The following is a 25,009-nucleotide window of genomic DNA, read 5'->3' as shown; positions in this document are numbered from 1 at the left end:
CTTACAATAAAAATTGCAACTTGCAATAAAAATACAGAAATAAAGAAGTACAGCTAGCCATTTGACAGAATCTTGGTTCTCCAACTGATTAGTCAATGTGTCAGTTTAGAAAGGAATAGCTCAAGCTGTGAATGTTTAACAAAGGTATATTTAGTGAAAGGTTATTACATTCATGACTGATTTTGAAATTTATTTATTTATTTATTTTACTGTTTTTACATTTTTATTCATGATATAATTCTCTCTTCATCCTTGCCTACTCCCTTCAGTCACACCTCCATAAGCCTCACTCATAAATTTCTTGTTATTTGTTGTGTTTCTGGATCAGTGTTATATATTTCAGGCATTCCCTTATTTTTTTGTCCCCGCAGAGTTGCCATCAACCATGCTAAGATAAAGGCGCAGAACCGTGTTCTGAAGATGCTAAAGCGACTGGACAAGATAAGGTTCAGAGGACCGAAGCGTGATGAGTTCCTGGACATTGCAGAGTCGCCTAACGCGTCGGACAGTGAATGCAATGACGAGCTCTTGATAAAACCCCCAGCCTCCATTAAAGATGGAGAGGATATACGGGATTCGGTGAGTGTTATTATAAAGTCGTGGGTCCTAATCAGAATAATTTGCTTCCTCTAGTCTTGCAGCATAATAGTAATACAGGAGACATTGTCCTACTGTGCAGGGTGGGTTAAGTCACTGTCTTAATGGGTTTGACCATTGGGCTTAAAATAACTCCTGGCTTCATCAAATTCTAATGACTGTATAACATTTAAGTGCTTGTGCTTATATTACTAATAAGGTTATGAGAAAAAATGTTATTCCCTTTGTCTATTTTAATATTGAATTGTTTATAAATAGATTAGATTTCCTAGCTTGAATGGCTTCCCGTTGACATAGAAAATAAACTGTACAGATGATTTCCAGTTGCAATGCTTGACTCTGCAATTATAGCACACATTATGTTCTGTCTAAGATCGTTCTAGTGTTAAAGATTTCAGAGTAATTACCTCAACATTTAAGTGTACTGTAACAGCATGGGAAAACGTCAGTGGTTAATCATCAGCCATGTCAGTCAAATGCAGAGGTGCCAACATGTACAGTTTAGTCTGAGCGTTTACGTGTTTTGACTCCTTGCGTTGTCAGGTCATGGCCAAGTAATAATTACACTCTTCTGCTTTTTTTGATAAAGCAGCTGTCAGACCAAATACATAACATAACATGCAATCTTCCTGTCGGGTAAGCCAGTTCACTGAAAGGAAAGGACATGGGATGAAAGATGCACATTTGCAATTACTTTTGGTTTTGCACTGACTTCATCAGCATGAAGCTGTGAATTAGCCAATTGTGGGCCAGGTGAAAGCAGAGGAGTTCATGTTTTGCAGGACAAATGTGCTGTGTGTCACAATTGAATATTTTCTTTCACTATGTATTGTATAGAAACAGCATATACTGTATACACACACACTCTCTTGTATGCACGTTTTAACCGAGTTTTTAAAGAAGTAGAACTTCAGATTGTTACATAATTTTTATTGAGCTATTTTGTATTGCTATTAGGTAGAATCAGTGAATTGGTTTCCTTTTATGTCAGTAATGAAAGAGTTAATTTTTTTACTTATTAAATTACATTCTATCACTTGTGTTCGTTTTGTAACAATTACAATCTCAGAAAACTTACAGTCTCAGCTGGTTGCTTATAAATCCAAGCATTTCTTAGCATGTTAGCATGGAGCTATCCCATCCACTGATATATGTTGTGGTTTTAGTAGTAAAATTGAAATTTTTCCCTCTCTGTCTGCTAGGATGTTCTTGTTAGCAATGCTGGCACATTTGCAAATGGCCTCTCTCTGAAAGTAATTGGTTCTTGTTCACAATTATTGACAAATCGTACCAGACTCTCTAGGGAATGCTAGACTAAATCACTAACTTTGGTTTTTGGAAAACAGAGATGTTTGGGTGCTCTGATAGTGGGCTTTTATTGTTAACTCTGATATATGAAGATTGCAGTTATTATTATTATTATTATTATTATTATTATTATTATTATTATTATTATTATTATTACTGTTGTTGTTATTGTTGTAAAGAGAAAAGTGCACATTTCTCATCTATAGTGTTCTTGGTCAGATATACAGTATGTGTCCTTATAGTAAGTCCAATATTGTTGTAGTGTTTCTGGTGTGTGGGCTTTTTGCTCCAAACTGTGGTGATAATGGAGTATCCATCATATTATTATTGCTTTTTCATACTTTTAGGTTTTCCTTTTTTAATTAAATATACGTTACATAGCACACTAAAGATATGTTGCATATGAACTAAAATGAATTAAATTGCCACACCTAATGAATATTATGATATTCATAAAGGTGTGTCTGTGCAGTTAGTGTTCTTGCTCATTCTGCAGCCTGTGCTTGATTGGCAGGTGTGCATGTGCTACCAGTGAATACATATGAATAAGCAAACTCTGTTGCAATCCAAAGTTTAGCTGTAAAGAGGAAGCAGGCCGACTTGACTCCACCCAGGACAGCTTTTCAGGTTGCTGAACAGGCTCAACGGAAAAACAGGGCAGGTTCTTTGAGGATTTTAGACTCACTCCTGGAGCTTTGTTTAAACTTAACACATAGCAATAACATGCAAAAGTACAAAATAACATACAAAATGTCCATTTGAGGCACTTTTTTTGTGTCTACTGCTTCTTCCTGTTGTTGGAACTTCAACCGATCTTCTGTTACTATTGTAGGGTAAGAGGTTAATCTAATGTTTGCATATTACATTTTATTTTTTGGATTTATGCAAGACCTAGTACGTAGTGTCCTAGTATCTAACTTTTCCCCCTATTTGCACATTTGCTTTTTTATTTTAAAAGCTGCTGATCAAATTAATACTGTTTAAGGTGGATAAAATGCAGATACTTTGTGCAGAATTGTTTTAGGCTCTGTCCTCTGCTTAAAACATGCTTTGTCTTGCCGTTAGAATTGATATCAGTTGACAGATAGGTTGCGTCTCGACAAGCTTCTGAATAACGTCTGCGTTGGCTCCAGTTGGATTGTGTACGCTTCCCATAGGGACCTTTGAGTGTTGACCTCAGCCTTGTTCTGTACCTGCCAATGGGGTACTTCCAGGAAGATGCCGGTTTAATGTCCTGTGCAGGCTAGAGTAATGGGAGCTGGACAAGTCACAGCTGATTTACTGAGTCGTAAATGAGAATTACTCACTAATTTCTAGGAAATTTTAACCTTTGATGGTACCTGGGCAGCAGTGATGTCACTATTAATATTGGACTGTTATGTGCACATGTGCACTGTAGTATTATATTTCAGCCTTGAACTGCACTAGCCTTACTGTTAAACTCTTCAAGATGTGCTGCGCAAACACACTGATCCATTTTTATTGTTCTCACATTTAGCCTGGGCTTAGGGGATTTATTTGCCTATTTACAGAAGGGTCTTTGTGATGGCTGTTTGTCACATTGGGCCCCTGTGCAAGCTTTAGACTTGGGCGCTACAACCGCTGCTTTTCCAAATAGAGTATTTGCATGTGCAAACTCCTACACACTTAATATTTCGTAAACAGTCAGTAGCCCTGTTACAGCCCTGTCAAGGCCAGTAGTACTGTACTAATACTTTGCAGCCACTACATTGCCACTGGTTTCTGTGATCTAATTGGATCAACTATTATCAACTTCTAAAACACTTGATTAAATTATTTACATTCTGTTGGACTTTGCACAATTCTTGGATCTCCCAGATGACTACAAATTGGGAAAACTATGGATTACCTTTCAAATTCCACAATCTAAGCACAAAAGAATTTAATATTTGCTTGGATTTTCTCATATGTAAGTCACTTTGGATAAAAGCATCTGCTAAATGAATAAATGTATATATATTATGAGGCAAAATTCTCAGTTGAATGAAAAGTTGTAATGCTTTATTTATAGTAGAAAAGTAAATTGCAGCCATGAAGAAGACCTATTTGGCTTTTGTTGTCTACATCGAAAAGGTTGAAGGAATGAGCTACAGAGGTTAAATAGAGTGCAATTAGCCGCACAGTGGCACCAACACCCAGGCCCACCTGAGTGATATAACGGCTGCACCTTGGTATTTTCTCACCTGTAATGGACATTATGTTCAGAATCTGTGCCTATGATATTTAACCTCACTTTCTTGATATTTATCTCCCACTGTGTGTCCAGGCTGGTCCAGGGTCTGTCGTCATGGCTGCTTCTATCCAGGACTACCAGAGGACAGAGGCAGACAGGCTCAATGAGGTCAAGGGTCACCTTGAAATCGCCTTATTGGAGAAACATTTCCTTCGTAAGTACTGCTTCAGCATTGCTAGAGATCCTGCACTTGGGTACTTGCTTCACTTACTATGTTATTTTTGTTACTCTCCAACACCAAACATTTCCTACTAATATCAGATAGTAATAACAAAGACTTCATTGAACCCAAGAACAAATGTAAATGAGCGTAATTGTTCCAAGATGACCCTTTGGCCAGTCCTCAGATCTGTAACGTTTTGTGCTCATAAACATTGAGGTCACCAGAGCCGCTGTTCTCTAGTGTGCATGTGTCCTTTTTCAGAGTAAATCATTGTTTGTTTCCTCTACCAGTCTAATCATGCTGAGCTGAGCAGGCGTTTTTTTACTGGTTCAATGTGATTCACTGAGCTGTGTGACCTGTACCACCTTGGAAAACAGAGATCAAAGTTAATGATCAATACGGACACACATACCGCACACACAATTAAGCACAGATTACTGATCACTGTTGTTATATAATTAAGATACACAATTATTTTCTTCATATTTATTTATAGTCTGATAAAAACATGAAAGTGCTTTCTATAGCACATGACCTTTTAATCGGTTATACTGTATGATGCCTTGTCATACATCAGAGGTATCAAGAGACAGATGGTTCTAATTTTAGACTGTGTGTGTGTGTGTGTGTAGCTCATGGGTACTGTTGTACAGAAAAGCAACAAAGGCTAATCAAGGACTTTCATGTTGCTGTCTGTAAATATAGGTAAGATTTATTAATAGGTAGTTACATAACACGAAAAAGATGGGTATTGATTACCTGTAGCGAGTATTTGATTCTTTGCCAAGTGACCTCAAAGCTACGGGTAATACTACGGTGCCCTCCAGTAATATTGACACCCTTGTTACGATAATTAAAAAGGCCGTGGGTAGGCCAGCAAGACTAGTGAAGTTGGACTGTGGGACATCAGATGCCGCTTGCTAAAGCTAAGTATAAGTTAGGTTATAGCTGGATGATTAAGACCTGAATTGTTACTGATGCTGTCATTTGATTTTATTTATGTTATTTCTGAGAATTCAGTATCTCTGATCGTTTGATTGCAGCTATATATCTAACGCGCTTCCCAGAACAAGCCTGGATGGAAATAAAATTTTCTTTTTTTGTTGTCGTTTATATTTAATGTAGTCAGACGTTTACTTTCATGTGTAAGTGCTTTATGTGAAAAGAAAAAAGTGCTCAAGCAATGTCATCACAAACATTATCTATTTATTTATTTATTTATTTATTTATTTATTTATTTATTTATTTATCTGCTATTTCTTTCCCAATATAATAATCTCCAGATTGGACCTAGTGTTTGAAAATTTTAGCCATGCAAAATAATCATTGAACTTAAAATTTAAAAAAGACCTTAAAAAAGAACTAGCTTAGCATGGTTTTTTAGATATTTGTATTTTTGTAGTTTTTTTCTTTTTGTTGTTTTTTTTTTGTTCACCAAGATAATTGTATGTACAAAACAAGGTTTTACATCTAAGTTCTGCATATGCTAAAAATGATTAGCTTGTTGTAACAAGTGAGATTCATCACTTTCATTAATGCCTCCATTAGATTAGCTTCTGCTTGTGTCTCAGTAAAATTCTGGCTCATATGACAACCTGAGGGCATTCAGTTATACAATCGAATAATTATAATTATAATATATCTCTACATATACAGATGGGTGACACATCTGAAAAACTAGTGGCTCTGTTATGCTGCATGTTGCTGGCATGATTTGGGTCCACTTGTCATCTTAGAGGAAATCATCACTGTGGATCAATACAAATTTCTTCTGATTGACCACCTGTATCTTATGATGAAACATTTCTAATCCTGAGTTCCAGTATGACAGTATCCTCATTTACAGTGATATCTTAGGTAGTATGCTCAACAATACTAGAGCTTTCCTTGGTCTTAACTCATCTGTTGTTCTTGGGTATTTCTGTCCCTACTGAGAGTAGAACTGGATAGACAGGATTGATTTATTTATAGATGGGTGTTCATCCTTCCAGTAAATTTCCAGAAAATCTATGACAAGCGCATTGCTTGTGGAGGCCGAGCATCTTTCTAACACACTTGACATTGTTTTTTCTTTCTTTCATTTGTAACTGTAGTACTTATTTCTGTCTCCATTGAGACTTGGACTGGAGAGACAGGACCTATTTCCCCGTCATGTGAAAATTATTGTGGTAAAAATACTGATTACATGGAAGGGTTTTGGGAGAACTGTCACTGTATTCCCAAAACCAGTCTTACCATGTACTTTGATAACAACAGGCATAGCTGAGCACGGCATGTGCATGTTGTCACTGGGTTATAAAGGCTTTTGTCCAACTCCTATGCTTGCAGTAGCAATTGGGTCATTCATTAGCATTTTCTATCACTAGTAGTGTAATGGATGTGAACTGTACAGAATGGACCTTTTTCACAGTTCTGTGATAACATGGATACATGAGTAATAGTGTTTTAAAACCTTTGGTGAGAGAGTGAACAGTGACTGTGTCCATTTTAGTGTCCCTAAGTGGACAAATAATTCAAGCAAACATCATTTAAGCAAAGCGAGAATGAAATGGCTTTGTGCTGTTTGCCAGGACGAGGATGAGCAGCATGAATGTCTGCGGCCAGCATTGCAAAGAATCTATTCGAACTACTCAAAGACCACTGGCCGTAAACAGCTAAAACATGGGGCTGTACTCTCTCTATATAAATGGATAGATCAGACATCTGTTGAACATCCAGCATAATGTTTTCTTGACAAGCCGGCATTGTGTGTGAAACCTGCTCCTGCTGCAGACCACAACTGTGCAACTGTTTCATCTCCAGATGAGTGAATTAACTATGCCCTGTACATGTCCTTATTGTTGCCAATGCTAGCTAGCTAGCTAGCTTAGACCCCTTTAGTGACATTTTTTTGCAAAAAAAAAAAAGCGCCTAGCGACTTTTTGGACAAACCTTAACGACTTTCTGTCTTATGTCACCAGTACTGTCCTGCAAGCAGGAGGTCCTACTCTCCTGCTGCACTCATACTTCTCTCTGCATCTGCTTTGTTCATTGAGTGCCTGAGAGCCGGAGATTTAACAATGTCACATAGCAAAATCATTCTTATGCAAATGTTTTTAGAACGTAAGACAAATGGAATGCAAAATGTTTTACATGTAAAATAGTACATGTTATTACAGCCTAGTTCTCTTGTTCAAAGTAGTTATAGTGTTCAGAAACATTTTATATCACCCATGTTCCATACCTGTCTGTTATATAGTTTTATAAAAGTATTTTTCAAAAATCATAAAAGTTATGAAAAGTAATTAAAAAAGTAAAAAACCACAAAAGCAAAGAAAAAATCTTTGAAAAATCTTTTTATCTATCTATAAAAAAACAGATTATAGATTAGGCATATATGGGCTGCCACATGATAGGGAAGGCTTGGGGGGGCTTTAGTTGCAAAAGGTTGAGAACCTCTGCAGTAGACCAATCACAACAGCCTGGGACATCTTACCAATCAGAGCAGACTGAAAGGAGGAGTTGAACGAGTCGTTTCTGACACTGGTGAAAAAAGGTGATGCTGCAATGTAAATTATGAGAAAATTAAAATGTGTTTTGACCTTGGAGGGATGTAAACCTATTGTATGAGACCTTTAAAACAAAACTTTGTTTAAAGAACACTTATTATGGCTTTTAAATGAAGTAGCTCGCTAGACTAGTGTGAAAAATGTACCTAGTGATTTACTGTTGACATTAATCCGGAATATACTGTTTGGATGAGCTGTTTGGATTCGCTGTCACTCACACTACTATCCACTATGGATATGACGACTCAGTCATTGCGAGAAAGGTCTATGCTTTGTTTAGTGACAGGTTGGTTTAACTGTCATGGGAGCAAGCAGGACATGTCCTGACTTGACAAATCAGCTTCGGTTAATGAGATTTATTAACGTGTTTGACACAGATGAGCCAAAATACAACACATCTTTTGTTTATACTTTATATACCTTTACTGCACTATAAACTGGGCTTCCTTCAGCAGGTAATTAAAAAAGTATGAGTCATTATATATTCAAAGAGCAGCAAAGGTGAACAGTGATACTGTATACACAGAGTAAGAGTCAGGCTTAATCCATCATTAAACAAAGAGTGTTTACATAAGGGGTGGTGCAATACAAGAATTAAGGGTCGTCATGCATAGTCAATAAATAGCATGCAAGTATAAAAGTGACAATGTGTGACTCTGTTGTAATTACCTGCACAAGAATCATATCTGAGTGCACTGAAGAAGGCAAAGAGAAAATGTCTGAGCTGTATTTTCCTCTATGCCAAATAAACAAAAGGTAATTGAGTGTTTGGAATACTCACTGTGAATGCAAGCACAGTACTTTTAATTAAAGTAATTTAGTTTTGGGTTTTGTTCAGTCACTCTAATATATTAAAGTGACAGAAATTAAATGAGCTTTGTGTAAAGATTTTGTTTGTGCTTAAAGAAATAGTCTTTTTCATGCTCCACCACCAGGTGTTGGAGGCATTATATGTCCAGGTTGTCTGTCTATCCATCCGTCTGTCCGTGCATCCCTCCATCTATCCATCCATCCATCCATCCATTCGTCTCTCCATCATTCCCTCCATCTATCCATCCATGCATCTACCCGTTCATCTGTCTGTGCATCCCTCCATCTATCCATCCATCCATCCATTCGTCTGTCCGTCCATCCCTCCATCTATCCATCCATCCATTCGTCTTTCCGTGCATCCCTCCATCTATCCATCCATCTATCCACCCATTCGTCTGTCCAACTATCCCTCCATCTATCCATCCATCCATCCATCCATTCGTCTGTCCGTCCATCCCTCCATCTATCCATCCATCCATCCATCCATTCGTCTTTCCGTGCATCCCTCCATCTATCCATCCATCTATCCACCCATTCGTCTGTCCAACTATCCCTCCATCTATCCATCCATCCATCCATCCATTCGTCTGTCCGTCCATCCCTCCATCTATCCATCCATCCATCCATTCGTCTTTCCGTGCATCCCTCCATCTATCCATCCATCTATCCACCCATCATCTTTCCGTCCATCCAAGATCCTCGTTAGCCTGATATCTCAAGAACATGTGCTTGAATGTTTGTAAGATTTATATGGAATTATCATTGTAACCAGCAGAAGAATTTCTTCCTTCCTGTTTGAAGTATATTTAAGGGAATTTCAGGCATACAAATTAATAACAAGAAGTGCTCAACCTGTTGGCAGTGCAGGCATCCCCATCGATATAGTTGGCATCAAGTCTTTTTATTTGCCTTTTCATTATAAGAATAGTCATTTTTCATTCTAACCTACAGATCCAGTGCATCTGTAGTGTATGTGCTATTACTACAGACAAGAATTTCTATACTTTTCCCTGTGCTGTGCCACTTATAACCTTTCCAACTATATATTTGACAGAATTCAAAAAGTGCCCTTAGACTTCCATTGTAGTGTTGTTGTCTCAGTACAAGGAAACATCAGGATTGTTGTATATGTATAGTACACACATGCTACAGATACTGTCAGTAAAGATTAAGAAGTTCTGGAGTGTTCCTTAAAGTATTTCTTCCAGATTGAACACAAGCCTTAAGAACAAACCAGTATTCATGGAGGGCCCAAGTCCATTCTTCTTTCTGACACTTGGATTGGCTGGTGAGCTAATAATACTAACGTAAGTCATTGATGGTTTCCTGCAGCCTCACTTAGAACAAAAGAATCTAATGTGTTATTCCAGTCAGGAACCCACTCACATCGCTGGCTTGCTCAATATTTACAAGCTGTTACTGATTCGAGCCCAAGTCGTATCGCAGTGCTGGCACTCGTGCCTGCTGGGGTAACAGTTTCCTGTACTTGGAAACACAAGCCTGTAAGGTTAAATGTGAGTCTGGCAGGCATGCAGATTAACAGGCAAGATAGCACACATAGCACTTCTGCTAAACCGCTGAACAAATGAAGTTTTACTGGTTTTAAAATGATTAACCTGTATATATGCATGATTTAAATTTTTATAGTAACTTAGAAGTCATGCATGTTTAAAAACTCCATAATTCCATAAGGATGTACTTGCAGGGACCAATTTCTGCTAACAAATGCAGAAATTGCTGCTGGACAAAGGTGCAGTTTCTCCTGTTGAAGCTACATACTGCATTGCGTGCTGTGGGCTGGTGACGCTCCCCTAGATGCAAGACTTGTGGTCAGTCAGCTCAGTCGGCAAACACCTGCAAAGCACATGTCTCAGACTCTTAATCGGAATGGCATGTTGTAACATGAGGCTCATGGTTTAGACTGTGGTTTGATGGCAGCTTATTTAATATGTGCAGGGAAATGTTGATGAAGGCTTGGAGTTAGTTCTACTGTAATCCAGGGGTTTTGGTCGACTCCAAAGGAACAGTTTAGTGTTTTATTTGATCGAAAACAAAGATTCCCTTCATGAACACACAATAATTAAATAATGTGTTGAATCATTGGTGTTAAGGCTGTGCAAATTCCCAACCATTCCCAACCATCATTGTGGCCACTAAGAGTGAATTTTATTCAGATTGCGGGTTCACTATGTTTATATACACCCTAAACCTGACATCCTGTTGGAAATCTTTCTTTAAATACTTACATGAAACTAGGTATAAATTTTAGATTTAAATATGAAATAAAATTAAATATTTAGATTTAGCCCCAGTAAATTTACTGTATTTCAATTCATTCATACATGTTTTTGAGGAAGCTGATCGATAACTGGTCAACTGGTTAGATGGAAATACTCACCTCACTGGGTTAAAATGAAAAGGCCAGGTTATTCTGCCTGGAACCCTTAGAACTAAGCAATGTTTTTTATATAGAAAAACATTGACTTAATGGGATGTAAGCCATGGAGAGGATCCTTTTTATCTCTTGGATATGGCAATGATTCATGCAGTTATCCCTGGTTTAACCTCAGCTCAATCAAACTCCTTGGATGTTTTGGAGTGGTCTGATGTGAGTGTAAAAAGAGGGAAAAATTCATTTTAACATGCAAGCAGAGATGTTGATTTAAAAAAAAAAAGTGGCAGAATGATCCTAAAACAGCCAATCAGAACTATACAAAGCAACTTCAGATATATTTGTGAGATGAATGGACAAAAGGAGTATAAAGACGAGGCTTGTTACTATGACGCGGGAATAGAAGGAGTGCTTTGGCTTTGTTTCAGATTGACAACTACATAGTCGTACTACATTTTCATTTTAAAGAACTATATGTTTGAAGTCTTGGTGGTGGCTGGTCATAATGATACTCAGGTCCCTCCCTCCATCCTTGATCTCACCTTACCATTGATCAGCTCTAAAGGGTCTTTATTACTAGGATAATGCACTGCTAGAGGCTAAACCGGGTCTGAATTATAGATGAGGATTATTTTATGTTCCAGGTAACCTTGTATGTTGGAGCTGTGGCCTGATTGAACCTGTGTTTAGACAAAGTGAAATTGAGTCCACGTTAAAAAAAATAATAAATTCTTGACAAAGGATGTCAAATATGAGGAGTATTTATAATGTAAATTGTAGCTGACCGCTTGTCTTTATCCTAAATGCAGCCCAGAGACTTTAATGTCACAACTTTTTATGTTTCTGTATGTTTTGTGTAAGTCCAGAAAGAAGTCCTATAGACCATCTTCATTTTATGAGCATAATCATACAGCTATTAAATGGTGCCAGTAATTCCCTCATCTGTTCTCAGGTACAGCCTCACTGTACTGTATTGTTCTGTCTCCTTTAGAGGAAGAGTTGAGGAAACTTCGGGAGGAGATGAACATTGAGACACTGAAGCAGGAGCTTGAGAAAGAGAGATTGAAAAGACTTGACCTTGAACAGAAAATGAATGAAATCCTAAAGACCAGGTATGAGAAGACCATTGGTTTCTTCTGTTTACGCTTTCAGACTATTCAGAGTTTAATATTTAATAATTGTATTTTCTACTAAATATTTGTATTCCTCTCAGACCAGAGGACTCCCCACCCCCTCCTTCCAAAGCTCATGGTCCTGCTGTCAATGGAACAGGTGAGCTGTGAAGCATTGTAACCTAACATGGGTTTTTTGGCTTGAAACCATGGCGAATAACCTACACTTACATTTACACGTTTTCTTGCATCATTGGTGGACAGAGCTGCTATTTTCATTAGTTAATGGTAAAAATGATCCTCATGATTATTTTACTTAATACTGAAATATTGACCAATTTAATAACAATTAATAGATTAAGACAGAAAACATTATTAATCGAAATTACTTCAAATAGCACAACAAAATTTGTTATTGATAGTCTTTATTTCTTCTCTAGAGGCCACTTTCATACTGTATAATGACAGCAGACCCTTCTCAGCTGCTCCCACAGCAGATGTAACTGAGAAAAACTATCGGTCTGAATTTTTACCTCTAACTGATAGTTTTATCATTTTACAATGGAGTTGTGTAAGAAATAAAACACTTGGGGGACATGCTGTTATAGGACAATAATCAACAATTACTGTAAAGCTGAATTATTGTTATACCCTGAAGTGAAAACAAAATGCAATTTGGCATGTTGCCAAGAAATATTACTTTCCTGAATCAGAAACTAAGTTACAGCTTTACCTACGCCTGTTACAAAGCAATGGCAATGGACACTACTTCCAAAATGCTAAATAAACATTTCAAAGAAAACTTCAACATATCGACTACTACACAAGATTTTATTTTTTTTAGCGTTTTATGTGAAGCTTCAACCATACCAGTCCTTGTGTAAGTTGTTACTATAGAAATGACAGCATATCAGAGCGAGTGCATTAAAGTAAACCTATCATTTTAATTACAGCCATCGAGCTGCTGTTATAGAAAATTAATCAACACCTTCTGAACAACCGGAATTAGACAGCACTGTGGTATTTTTTTTATTAATTAAGTGAGATACCAAACATTATCATCAGTAAAATCTAATTAATAGCCCAGCCCTACTTGACAGTGCTTCTCTGCTTTGTGACAGGTGAAAAGCAGAAGGAGTCTGTGAGCTCGAAGCTTTGGAAGTGGCTGTATGAGCGCTTTGGCGTGTACATGGAGGACTTCCGCTTCCAGCCTGAAGAGAACATGGTGGAGACGGAGGAGCCACTCAGCGCTAAAAGGTGACGAAAGCCTGTCATTCGCATCCTTTTTATAAAGCTTTTCCCTGGCTAGAGAGACAGTCAACACAGTGGGACAGCTGTAAATGTCTTTGGCACTGCTGCTGACATAAACCTTTTTGCACCTTTTTTGTTATAAGACTGATGGCTCAGATGGGTTTTTGACATGGCGGTTCTCACAATCCCCACTATTTTGGATCATTAAACAACCAAGTGCTATAAAAAGAATGATTACTTTCCCCTGATGGAAAGCATGTCTAAATGGTAGTCCATGTACACCGTGATCCTTCTGAAAGCAGTTTACCTTGTAGCATAGCTTTGTGCTTGGACTGATAGCATTCAGTTGAGAAAAGCAATTGCTTTTGTGCTGTGTTATTTACCTGAGAAAGGTTGATGAATTGCTGTACTGTTGTTTGCGTGTTTTCTTTTTTTTGTTTGTTTGATTTTTTGTTTTTTTTAAGACCATTCAGTGCTTGTTGGCTGTTGGTGCACTAGTAAATAATTAACTATGGCCTTCTGCTCTCGTTACAGATTAACTGAAAATATGAGACGACTCAGTAAGTATTGTTGTGATAATAATAGCTGTAACATTATATTTCTACCAGATATTCTCAATAGGTTGGAATATGGGCAATATGATTACTAAAATATTTTTCTTCTACAGTTAGGGAAGGCATGATTCTGATGGTTTTTCTGTGCTTCTAAATGTGTTCCCAGAACGAGGGGCTAAGCCTGTCACTAACTTCATGAGGAACCTTTCTGCCTTATCCAGCTGGCACTCTGTCTACACATCAGCCATCGCCTTCATTGTGAGAGCACAGTCATTTTCATAAAACAAAAAGCAGCACCCTCAACACTGTTAAGCCAAACATTAAAAATCCTATAAAATCCATTTCAGTATTCTCTTGGTAAAGTGACTGTATTATTATACCGATTGATTCTGCTACTGTATGATTAGATTGAATTTAAACATTTTATTTATACAGTACTGTGCAAAAGTCTTTGGCACATGCAAAAAAAATGCTGTAGAGAAAAGATAATAATCATGAAATGAAATGTTTCTGCATTTAAAAAATACTATAAAGCGTAGTAAACAGTAATAAATGAAACAAAGTCAATGTTTGGTGTGATGACTTTACTTTAAAACAAAAGTAATCTTTGGTACAATTTGTAGTTTTATAAGGAAATGAGCTATAAGTTTTACTGAGCATCTTCCAGAACCAGCTACAGTTCTTCTAGAGACTTTGTCTTATTTTTTTTTATTTTTTTTTTCTTATGTTTTGGCTGAAAAGTGTCTCTTATATAATATGCTGCTTTCTTTACTGACATACAAATAATTTTCTGTAATATTTAATTTTTTGCTGGAAAACTAATGTTTAGAAATCTTAAATGCTGTACAGTAGTACTGACTTGATGACGTTAAATTTATAAAATAAAAATCTATAACAAAGTAAAAAAAAAAAAAAAAATGGTGCCTAAGACTTTTGCACAGTACTGTGTGTATATATAGCCATCATTCTCAAATCAGGGAAGAACAGCCAAGGGGTCTGTGATTTTCTAAACATGACATTACAGTGGTTTAAATTTATTTTAGTACTGATAATTCTAAGCCTAATAGTCCTAATCACAATAATCCAGAACTCTAAAGCAAGAATAAATGTCAGTTTGAAACTTGAAGAACAATTTTAATTAAAAACGTTTTTAATATTTTATTAAAATGTTTTGAATGTACATTTTAATTCTGTGTAACTGGTTCGTGTCCTGTGAGTAGACATCATAGGGAATAAAACTTTCTCCTTGCTCCAATCAATATTATAAATACAATAGTACACATTTGCATACTGTGCCTGAAATTGAAACATATATCATTAGTTATATTAATTATATCAGTTATATTATGGAGATTATTTTCTTTCTTTCATCCACAGCTCTATATGTATGCTGTGTGGCATGGCTGGGCAATTCCTATGTTTCTCTTCTTGGCTATTCTCCGTCTGTCCTTAAATTACCTAATAGCAAAGTAAGTCCAATACCAATTCATGTCTATTTAGTCTTATTAAATCCATTCATGCGTGTAAATGGATCTACTCCTGATTTCAAATACTGGCACTACATGTGTTATAATTATTTAGCAACAGTTATAGTTGCAGTGCATAACTTGATTTGAAACACCTCTCACCTTGCTTGTAATCTTCAGAATTAAATGCAGATAGGCACAAAAATTTGGGTAAAGTCTAGATGGAAGCTTCATGCATATAGCTATGATTTTAGCTTTTTAATACAGCATTATAATGTCTTATGTCACAGTAATAAGACAAAAAACGGGATTTGTCCTATTTTTTAAAATAACAATGATATATTGTGTGTTATATACTGTATGTCATATGTTATATATTATATATGTATTATTATATAATACACCAAAGCAACATGGAGGTATTTTGCTTTTTCTATTTCGCTTCTTTTGTTGTGATATTTTTGCCAGTTTAACAAACACAGCAGTCAGTTTGCCTAAAGATGTTTAAAACCTTGCTATCTAAGTGTGATTTCCTCACTTTGGTCAAATTGTCAGATAGCTGAATGGACATCAATTCGATTCAGATTATAATCAGATACCAGCTGTCAAAATGTTTCCTGCGCTGTAGTCAGAATGAAATCTTTAAATGCAATTTTGTCCCTTTTTACTTTTGGGGAGGGGGGGGCAAACAGATATTAAAATGCTATACATTTTATTGTAATTGAGAATACATGCAAAGGAGAAATATTTTTCAGTTCAGGAAAGTTTGTAGGTTTCAGAACTATGTATAGTACAAAATGTTTTCCCAGGCCACCCCACATTTAGTTTTAAAGCTGTCTAACATCAAGCGCACGTTAAAGCTGTGTTGTTGTTACAGAGGCTGGAGGATACAGTGGAGTATTGTGCCTGAGGTGTCTGAGCCAGTGGTAAACACAAACATAGAATTCTTAATGCTGTTGATAATTAACAGTAATGTTATTAAGAAAGTTACTTCTTACAGACTAATATTTCTATCCTAACAGAAGAAAAACAGAAGACTCTATATATAGCATCTCTTCTTTTCCTCCCAGGAGCCTCCAAAAGAAGACTTGACTGTCTCCGAGAAGTTCCAGTTAGTGCTGGATGTGGCACAAAAAGCTCAGGTACATTATGCCAAGTTGCTACAGTAGAAAATAGAGCTGGCAGTGAAGAGAGAGTCAGATAACATTCCAGGTGTTGAGAGCACTCTTTTCACAAGCTGTCTTTTCACAGAACCTGTTTGGAAAGATGTCAGATGTTTTGGAGAAAATCAAAAAGTTAGTACTTTTAAATTTTTTTATGATTATTATCCATATAAACACAACTCACTGTATATTATGTAATGGAATACCAAGTAGAGTATTTATTGTATATTTTTATATAGTTCATGTTGAAATTCCCACTGTGTTTCTACATTTACGTTTACATTTATGTTTACATTTATATTTACTCATTTAGCAGATGCTTTTATCCAAAGCGACTTACAAATGAGGTTTCTATGTGTATTTTGTAGCCTGTTCATGTGGGTGCAGCCTGAAATCACTCAGAAGTTGTACGTTGGTCTGTGGGTGGCGTTCATTGCTTCCGGCCTGCTGCCATACAAACTCTTGGGCTTCATAATTGGTAAGACACCTTTATCTTTTTTTTACTCTCTATGCAGTCAGTCCTCTGTACCCATATTTATACCTGCAGTATTTCTATCAATAGGCCTCTATGCTGGAATCAAGTTCTTCATCATTGACTTTATCTTCAAGAGCTGTCCCAAACTTAGGGACAAATATGACACACCGTACATTGTATGGAAAAACCTGCCAACTGACCCACAGCTCAAAGAACGTCAAAGCGGCAACATCAGCAGACGGGTGAGTGTCTCTAGTTCAACCAGATCAAACCTCAAACCAAGCTTCCTAATCACACCAATTAATTATGAGGTTCACTTAAAACTCCAGTTTTTTTCATTAACATTGAAATGTATGTTGATAGTCATACAACACAATTGATTTTTATTTTAAGTCTGATTTACAGTAGTGTGTGATAGATAGATAAAGCCAGTGTTTTTATTTATTTGTTTCTTTATTTGTTTATTTATTTATTTATTTATTTAATAGTCTGTCACACTTGTGTTCTGTTATGTTTCTTTCTCAGCTGTCTGGCTTTGAAAAGGTAGGGATCTAGTGGCATCTGGTTTCACAGCAGTGCCTTTGTTTGCCACCTGTGTGTGTTTGTGTGTGTGTGTGTGGACAGATATAGTTTCTAAGTAGAACCCATATTTCTACTGGTAAATGGATCCATTATCTAAGCATAAATTCTCTATAAAAAAAAACACGATGTAGCTTTCAGTGTTGTTTCTTCAAAAGTCTCTAAACCCTTTGACGACCAGAGGCTTAATAATAATAATAATCGATTCCATGACATGACAGCTTTGCAAAAAAAAAAAAAAAAAAAAAAAAAAAAAAATTTTTTTTTGAAAAGGTACAGAAACGTGCTTATACACTGAAAAAAAAAAAAAAAAAAACTGTTTCTGTGAATATATAAATTAGACACATAAGGTAAGGTTGAAACCCTCCATGTGTCAAACCCCTTCAACTGGAAAACCAGTATTTATGCACTCTACTTTAATCTGCATGTCCTTTATTTGCATATTGATCCCTGATAGGTTCTTGTATTTTATGAGGTAATAAAACTTACCTGTCAAATGTCCAATAATTCAGATTTTCAAATATGACTTTCAGCTCTGTTTTTTTAAAAGGATGTTTCTATACCACTGAACTGGCAATTTCTGCATTTTGACCAGTCTGCACATAAAACATTTAGTCATGTAACCATATTTTATGGGAAAAAAAAGATTTATATAAATAATTTGTCTTTTGATCCACAGCCATTAGAGTGGTACTAGTTTCTATCCCTGTGATTTTCTAATTGCGTGCGTGTGTGTGTGTAGAGAGAGAGAGATTACAATTGAATAGTATGCTAAAGTACTCAGTAATGCAGACAAAAATAATATGACATAAGAACAGCCAAGCTGTGAATCTTTGTAATAGATCAATTTCTTATGTATATTTTGATATACATTACTCATAGGCAAACTTGGCTTTTCTTTTGCAACTGTTTGGCTGTTCATGCATTCCTCTGATGCATTAGGTAAGTCAGTCACATGACTGTTGTGTATTCTGTGATCAGAATATCTCTCTAACTGTTTGCTGTGTCCGACTTCTTTTACATGAATCAAGATCCATTTGCAAATCATTGGTTTGTTTATATTTAGATTAGGGTGTTCCTGTAAGGAGAGTATTATTCTGGTGTTACATACAGTAAATGTTCATTAGAGCAATACCCAAATAAGATAAGATAAGATAAGATAAGATAATAAGTCAGAGATGTTTATATTGTCAAGCAACCCTGTGTTTTTAACGTGTCAGTCCAGTTGAGCTCTTTAAGCAAATCAGTACCTGTGTGACCCCATGCATTTGCGCTTTGCATGCTCTCGCTGATGTCTGACAGCCAGAGAGGAAAGAAGGCTACTCTCTTCACCTCAGCACTCGCAGCACTGGTCTACACTGTTTTGATGAAGTCACTGGTTCAATGAAGATGGGCTCTTATGTTTCAGTGTCTGTCTGGCGTTTGTGTTCTTCAGGAAAAGATCAGATGACTGATCCTGCTTCAGCACAGAGGTGCTCTTATAGTTCTGCGCCTCACTGCATCTCTAATGTTGCCGTTTTGTTAACCGATGTGTCTCATCATTGCAGCAGATCCAGCCTGTGGTCGCACGTGGCAGCCTAGTAGCCGGAGTGCCATGTGGTGTTGGGCGTGATGAGGAGAGTGGGCGTGCCTACAGCACCAAGAGAGGTCCTTTCCATGAAGTATTCAACTTGTCTGAGAATGAGCGCCCCCTACCAGGTAGCAAGCCTACACCTTAAACTGATTTCATAAGGGCATGTGCAGTGCATAAGCTTGTACTGCTGTTGATACTCTGTAATTTATTAAAACAGTAGATATGTAATTAACACGGTTGATTCAGTGAATGCCGATTGTATTTGGATGTAGTTTCATCTTTCTGCATGGCATCAACAAGTTCTATGTGTTGTGTACAGTGTGCGAGCACGGGTGGCGCTGCTGCTTAATCAACAGGGACAGGAAAATGCCTACTGACTACATACGAAATGGCTACCTCTACGTGACAGAAAAGTATGTCTTTACCTTTCGTTGCACACACCTCTATAATTGGTAATAAGTTAATATTAACATTCCCTCTGCATTTATATATAATACAGTCGACATGGTTTCATTTTTCCTCATAAAAATATGCAAGTAGGTGGATTGGCACCATGACCATGAAGTTGTAGGTTAAAATGACATTATATCCAATTTCAGTCATGTTTCTCAGGTGCAAAGAGTTGAAGTAAGAAAGAAAAAAAAAGTCACAAAATAAAATGTTATAAATCTCTTAATGAAAAGTTCAACACCATTCAGATGTTTGCAAATAATAAATTCACAGAAGAAGCTCTAGCTCATAGTAACAGGGTAGTTATGAAAATAAATTGACTGGGCCTTTAAGCTTTACTATTCTAACTAATTAGCTTTAGAGGTTACAAAGTGGTTCTCTTGTCCTGTAGCCACTTATGCTTTGAGAGCTCCAGCTCCCGTTCTACATCCTCTAAGAAGAATAAAGTCATCAAACTCCAAGACATTACAGACATTCAGAAGGTATAGTGCAATGCTATTTATTGTTCTGTGATTTCTTTCTGGTCACGAAAAGCTATTCTCTACCTAAGTATTTGACCTGCATTTTTTTTTATTTATTATAAAAGTATAAGGTTTTGTCAGTATTGCCTGGATCTGGAATGGGAATCTCAATAGCCACACCATCTACACAAAAGGTAAGAAGCAAACCCACCTTGGGTTATAATCCATATGTTCAGACCAGGTTTTTTTTTTTTTTTTTTAACTTTAACCTCCCATGTGTCTGTGTGTGTCCATGCTTATTTCCTCCAGCCTCTGGTGTTTGGTGCCATGATTCACCGGGACGAAGCCTTTGAGGCCATCATCAGCCAGTACACGAAGATCATCGGTGCCACCCCCCCTGTCACAGTGACAAACCCGGAAACGTAGAACATGTGGTGAAGAGTTTTGCTGGAGCTCCAGTTTAACAAGGAGACTTCAGAAGAGCAGCTTCTTCCACTTCTCCTTCTCCTCCTCGAAGAGGTGCGGAGATACAGAGAGAGATTTTAAAAAAAACAAGGAATCCATTTCCATTTGGGTGCCTGTGCTATGTTTTTTAGAAAAGTGTTTTAAACATGGCTCCTTTGTGATGAGACGTTTGCACCAGTGTTTATTGTGTATCTCATTTGGGAATTCACTGAGTACCACTGAAATGCTATTATGGAACAGGAGCTGGTTCTCCTCACAGTTTCTTGTCATAATTCTAGTCTTATGTGTCATTTTTGTGTCCTGTATATGAGTCTGGTCACCTAACTTTTAATCCTGGAGCTGGTTCTTCTTGCCCTTTCTGAGACTACTTCACCTGTGTTTCTCTGTGTTCTGTCAGATAACGTTTAATCCCCCTCTCTTTTCTTTCTTTCTTTTTAAAAAAAGAAATTGTATCGCTTCCAGCCTTGCACATGGAGACACGCTGCAGTTTGTGGTGCTGAGATATAGGGAATGCCAGGGCAGAAGCATCAACTCTTATGAAGTGTAGCTGCTGCTGCCCCCTTCAGAAGTGCTGAAACACATATACCATGGCCTTTTGCTTTAAACCTCTATGCTGCAAGCTTAGCTTTTACTTAGAATTTATGCTGGAAACTACCGAAAATCACAAACAACCCCCCTTTTCAAAATTACAATCCACACCACTTCCAACTACAACATGGGAATATTTTGTGACAAATCAGAATTTTGATTATTATTAAATGTGATAAAACAGACATTTCACAGTGGAACAGTAAGCAACCAGAATGGTTACTTATCTTGGCTGCACTGCAGCTACAGGCCACACAATTATAACAATCATAAATTCAAATTTAAATACAGTTCTTCATGTATAGGACAAGGAAATGTGAGATCTGAGGGCATCATTATGGAATTTATTCTTCACTAAGAGGCCACAGAGGAAAAATAATTGTAGCAGGAAGGTTATGGTGGGATTTTGAGATGATGTGGACTGGTTAAATTAGAAACATGTCTGTTCCATGAAATGGGCGAGCAAAAACTGAATCACTTTGATGGTGAATTGGGCTTGAAATCACACTGTAACCTGATTTCATTTCACTGCGTGGAGTACAGAGCTGTACGGGGATGAGATTTCCTTGCTATAACATTGCATGTGCCAACGATGTCTCCTCCCAACAGTCTCTCAATACATACGTTTCTTTTATCCTGAAAAACATTCACTCTTATAAATATACCAATATATAAGGAGTTCACCTAGCTTACTGTTGTAAAAATGTGTGTGCCACATGGTGTAAACTGATCTCTATTCCTGTAGTCACTGTGGGAATACGTTTGTATTTGTCCCCACTGTACTGTCTCTGTCCCCGTTCCCATGCAGCTCTCTAGAGTGTAACTGATGCACCTTAATGGTAGTGCACTCTCCTGCTCATTTTCCGATAGGGTTAGGAATGATAGGGTTAACCTTTCTAAGTAATCAGTGTTTGCTCTGAATCACACATTTTTATTCATTGTAAAAGCTCATACAATAAGCACAAGTGCACCATAAAGTCTTATGAACTGAATGTGTAGGAGGCGTTAAGGGATGTGCTGCTCAAGCATTTTCCTGTTTGCTGTGTATATAATTCTTATCAAACTTGAACTATCACGTGCCCCATGCTGCAGCTATGCTTCCATTAACCGACCTAAACCCTTTGCACAAACAAATGAACTTTTCATCTACAGTAAATATACAGGCCATATAAAGGAATACACCTCAAATACTCAACCTAATGTCTACACATCGTGTCTGTGCTGTGTGTGCGCAAATTTTCAGAGACAAAAATGTCAACATATTTGTATGAAATCCTGATGAATTGAAACATTTTATAATGGTTGTCTAAAGGCAGTCATTAAATTCTGTCAGCAAATTTTTTAAATGCATACCATTACTAGCTCTACCATTACTAGCATTACACTAGCAATGGTATTTATTCAGTTGATATCGTCATAAAGCAGATTTACAGAAATACAGTTCATGTTAAAAGGAAGTTCTGTGCGATCATAGTGTGAATAAGATATCTGAGATGAGCACAAAACTCAAGTTCTTTATGATTACTGCAGCAGTTCTTGGACACAAATCTACAGTTTCCATATTATTCCATGAAGCAAAGTTGAATCTTGGGTATAAACTGTTTGTTTTTTTTTGTGCAGATTTTAGAATGATGCAGACTTAAATAACAAAACAAAAAAACATCTTATCAAGTCTTTTCGAGATCGAGATTTATCCAACTTTTGAACAGTGTAGCAATACACTAAAATCTATTTGTTTACATTCTCGGGTGAAACACCATGTTTACTATGAGCTACACCTATTATAGTATTATCGCTTTACCACAGATTATTCCATCTGAAAAAATAGTTCCATGTCAAGTGTGAAAAATACAGGTTTAATTTAACAAAAAAAAATATCTTTGAATAGAATTTGTTAGTGTGATACAGAAATATGAGTTTAGCATAAACATTTACTGACTGCCCTTACACTTCTATTATATGTGATTTTCAAGTAGTTTTCTTTTCCATCCTTTACACGGTGCAGAGAAATAAATGTGCTGAAATTCTTGTCTATAGTAGTTGCCCAAATGTTGCCACAGACGCAGTAAAACATTTATTTAAACTTTTTTTTAACATTATTAAACTTATGATCTTATTTTTTATAATTTATGCATCCCAATGTATTTAACTGTAGCCTCTTCACAATGGAGTAGGTCTCTCCTACTGCAGCTTCAGCATGGCTTTCAGAAAAACCTTCTTCATGCTTTTCTGGGAGACCTCATTTCTGTAGTCCTTTTCCTTACTACTTGCTAAACCACATGCCTTTTTTTCCTTTTATTAAGAAACAAATTTGTTATGCCAGCCTGTTAAGAAAAAAAAAAAAAACTCTCCATGCTGATATCGCCTACTAAAGCCTATGTACTCGACTAGCCACATGACCCTGTGCTAACCAGCACTTTATACAAGTAGCATTGTTGTGTGTGTGTTGTTTCTGTTCCTACTGTTATGGCACATTAGTCTCATTAATTAACTTTCTGTGTCTCACTTTGTGCTTTTACTTCTTTTCCTGTCTTGTTGAATGGAGTCACCACTGATTTAACTCTAAATGTTCAGCGCTGTAACTAAAAGTTTAGGGTTCTTATAGAGTGTGGAGGCAATCAGCTAATACATCATTGAATCGTTTACAGTTTTCAGTTGAGGTTTGAAGCTCTCAGTAATTAATGTAGCTTGCAATTAATCATCGGAATCATAAGACCTCAGTGAAGATAGCCAGATGGCACACTGGAGAAGAAGCACAGAATTTACTGGAAACAATTTGCCAAATATTATGTCTGTATTACTGTTTGTGGTTAGCTATGCCCTTTACCTGCTCTGTTTACAGGGTTAAATAGTTGTCTTGGCCTAGTTTGATCCCTAGAGAGATTTAGGGGCATGAGAATGGGCCCCACTGTTTTTGTGGTACGTGTCTGTGCTATTGAAAGGTGCTGAGGGTTTAAATTGATTATTAAAAATGGGCTGATACATTGATGAGGTTTGGATTTTGATTGGTAGGGTTTCTTCTGTCTTCATCATTTAGCTCACTCAAGGTGTACATGTAGGAAAGCTGATATTAGGGACCTTCACTTTCACCCTTTTTGATGTTTTGTTGGACATTTTAAAAGTTGTTTTGTTTGATTTGGTTGTCTGTGTTTATATGGTTAGCCAAAGACTAACAGTGTTTTGTTTTTTTGTTTGTTTTTTTAAATATGACTTTTTAGTGGAACCAGTTAAGAAAACCATGTATAGAACACAGTAAATCATTAACCTCAGACCAATTCATTGATGCCGTTTTAAAAACTCGTTGCGCATGCTGTTAAATGTTCATCATGATTATTTTCTTTGATTTGGATACTGAGTTTTCAATGAGTCAGTAAGCTGTAGTGCTGCCCTGTGATCAATGAAAGACGATTTCACACACACACAAAATTCATGTTAAACAAGCCTCTGAACAGTTTTTAAAGTCTAATATAAATGTGTTGTACCTTTTTTCTATTTAAGTAAAATAATTTAACATATATACCGTCTTGTTCTTTCTTACTCTATTTTATGTAACACTCTCATATTCTTTGATTTATCAAAGCTTGAACAGGTCAAGAGGTGATTTCTCCATCTTTATTGTTCCCCTGTCATATATTAGAATGTCTAAATTCATAGTAGACATTCAGGCCAACTACCTATCTAAAAAAAAAAAATCTCCATGTGGATATCTACTACTGAAGGCTGACCTGACACGGTGCTCCCCAGCACCGTGTCATTTTTTGTGTGTATTTGTGTGTTCAGGATCTGAAACTTGAATG

The 25,009-nt window shown here is 36.7% G+C and overlaps 1 protein-coding gene across 5 annotated transcripts in view; it reads left to right on the top strand.

The window, feature by feature from the left end:
- gramd4b (GRAM domain containing 4b) overlaps positions 1 to 24,727 on the top strand; it is a 31,356-nt gene extending 6,629 nt beyond the window's left edge. The window contains exons 2-20 of one of the 5 annotated variants that reach the window (XM_017474737.3): positions 372 to 579; positions 4,193 to 4,313; positions 12,067 to 12,187; positions 12,289 to 12,347; positions 13,309 to 13,444; positions 13,973 to 13,998; positions 14,159 to 14,250; positions 15,370 to 15,461; positions 16,336 to 16,384; positions 16,529 to 16,600; positions 16,710 to 16,753; positions 16,990 to 17,099; positions 17,184 to 17,338; positions 17,622 to 17,639; positions 19,223 to 19,373; positions 19,568 to 19,661; positions 20,090 to 20,180; positions 20,285 to 20,353; positions 20,469 to 24,727. In XM_017474737.3, coding sequence (XP_017330226.2) covers positions 372 to 579; positions 4,193 to 4,313; positions 12,067 to 12,187; positions 12,289 to 12,347; positions 13,309 to 13,444; positions 13,973 to 13,998; positions 14,159 to 14,250; positions 15,370 to 15,461; positions 16,336 to 16,384; positions 16,529 to 16,600; positions 16,710 to 16,753; positions 16,990 to 17,099; positions 17,184 to 17,338; positions 17,622 to 17,639; positions 19,223 to 19,373; positions 19,568 to 19,661; positions 20,090 to 20,180; positions 20,285 to 20,353; positions 20,469 to 20,585 — 1,825 coding nt within the window. In that variant the 3' untranslated portion in view covers positions 20,586 to 24,727. Of the gene's footprint in view, positions 1 to 371; positions 580 to 2,516; positions 2,739 to 4,192; positions 4,314 to 5,631; positions 10,513 to 12,066; positions 12,188 to 12,288; positions 12,348 to 13,308; positions 13,445 to 13,972; positions 13,999 to 14,158; positions 14,251 to 15,369; positions 15,462 to 16,335; positions 16,385 to 16,528; positions 16,601 to 16,709; positions 16,754 to 16,989; positions 17,100 to 17,183; positions 17,339 to 17,621; positions 17,640 to 19,222; positions 19,374 to 19,567; positions 19,662 to 20,089; positions 20,181 to 20,284; positions 20,354 to 20,468 lie in introns of those variants that run through there. The other 4 variants (XM_017474741.3, XM_017474739.3, XM_017474738.3 and 1 more) reach the window with 4 other exon arrangements.
- Positions 24,728 to 25,009: the final 282 nt, after the last annotated feature.

This window comes from Ictalurus punctatus, chromosome 8 (genome assembly GCF_001660625.3).
Source record: "Ictalurus punctatus breed USDA103 chromosome 8, Coco_2.0, whole genome shotgun sequence".
NCBI lineage: Eukaryota > Metazoa > Chordata > Actinopteri > Siluriformes > Ictaluridae > Ictalurus > Ictalurus punctatus.
This window is presented reverse-complemented; position numbering and strand designations above follow the sequence as displayed.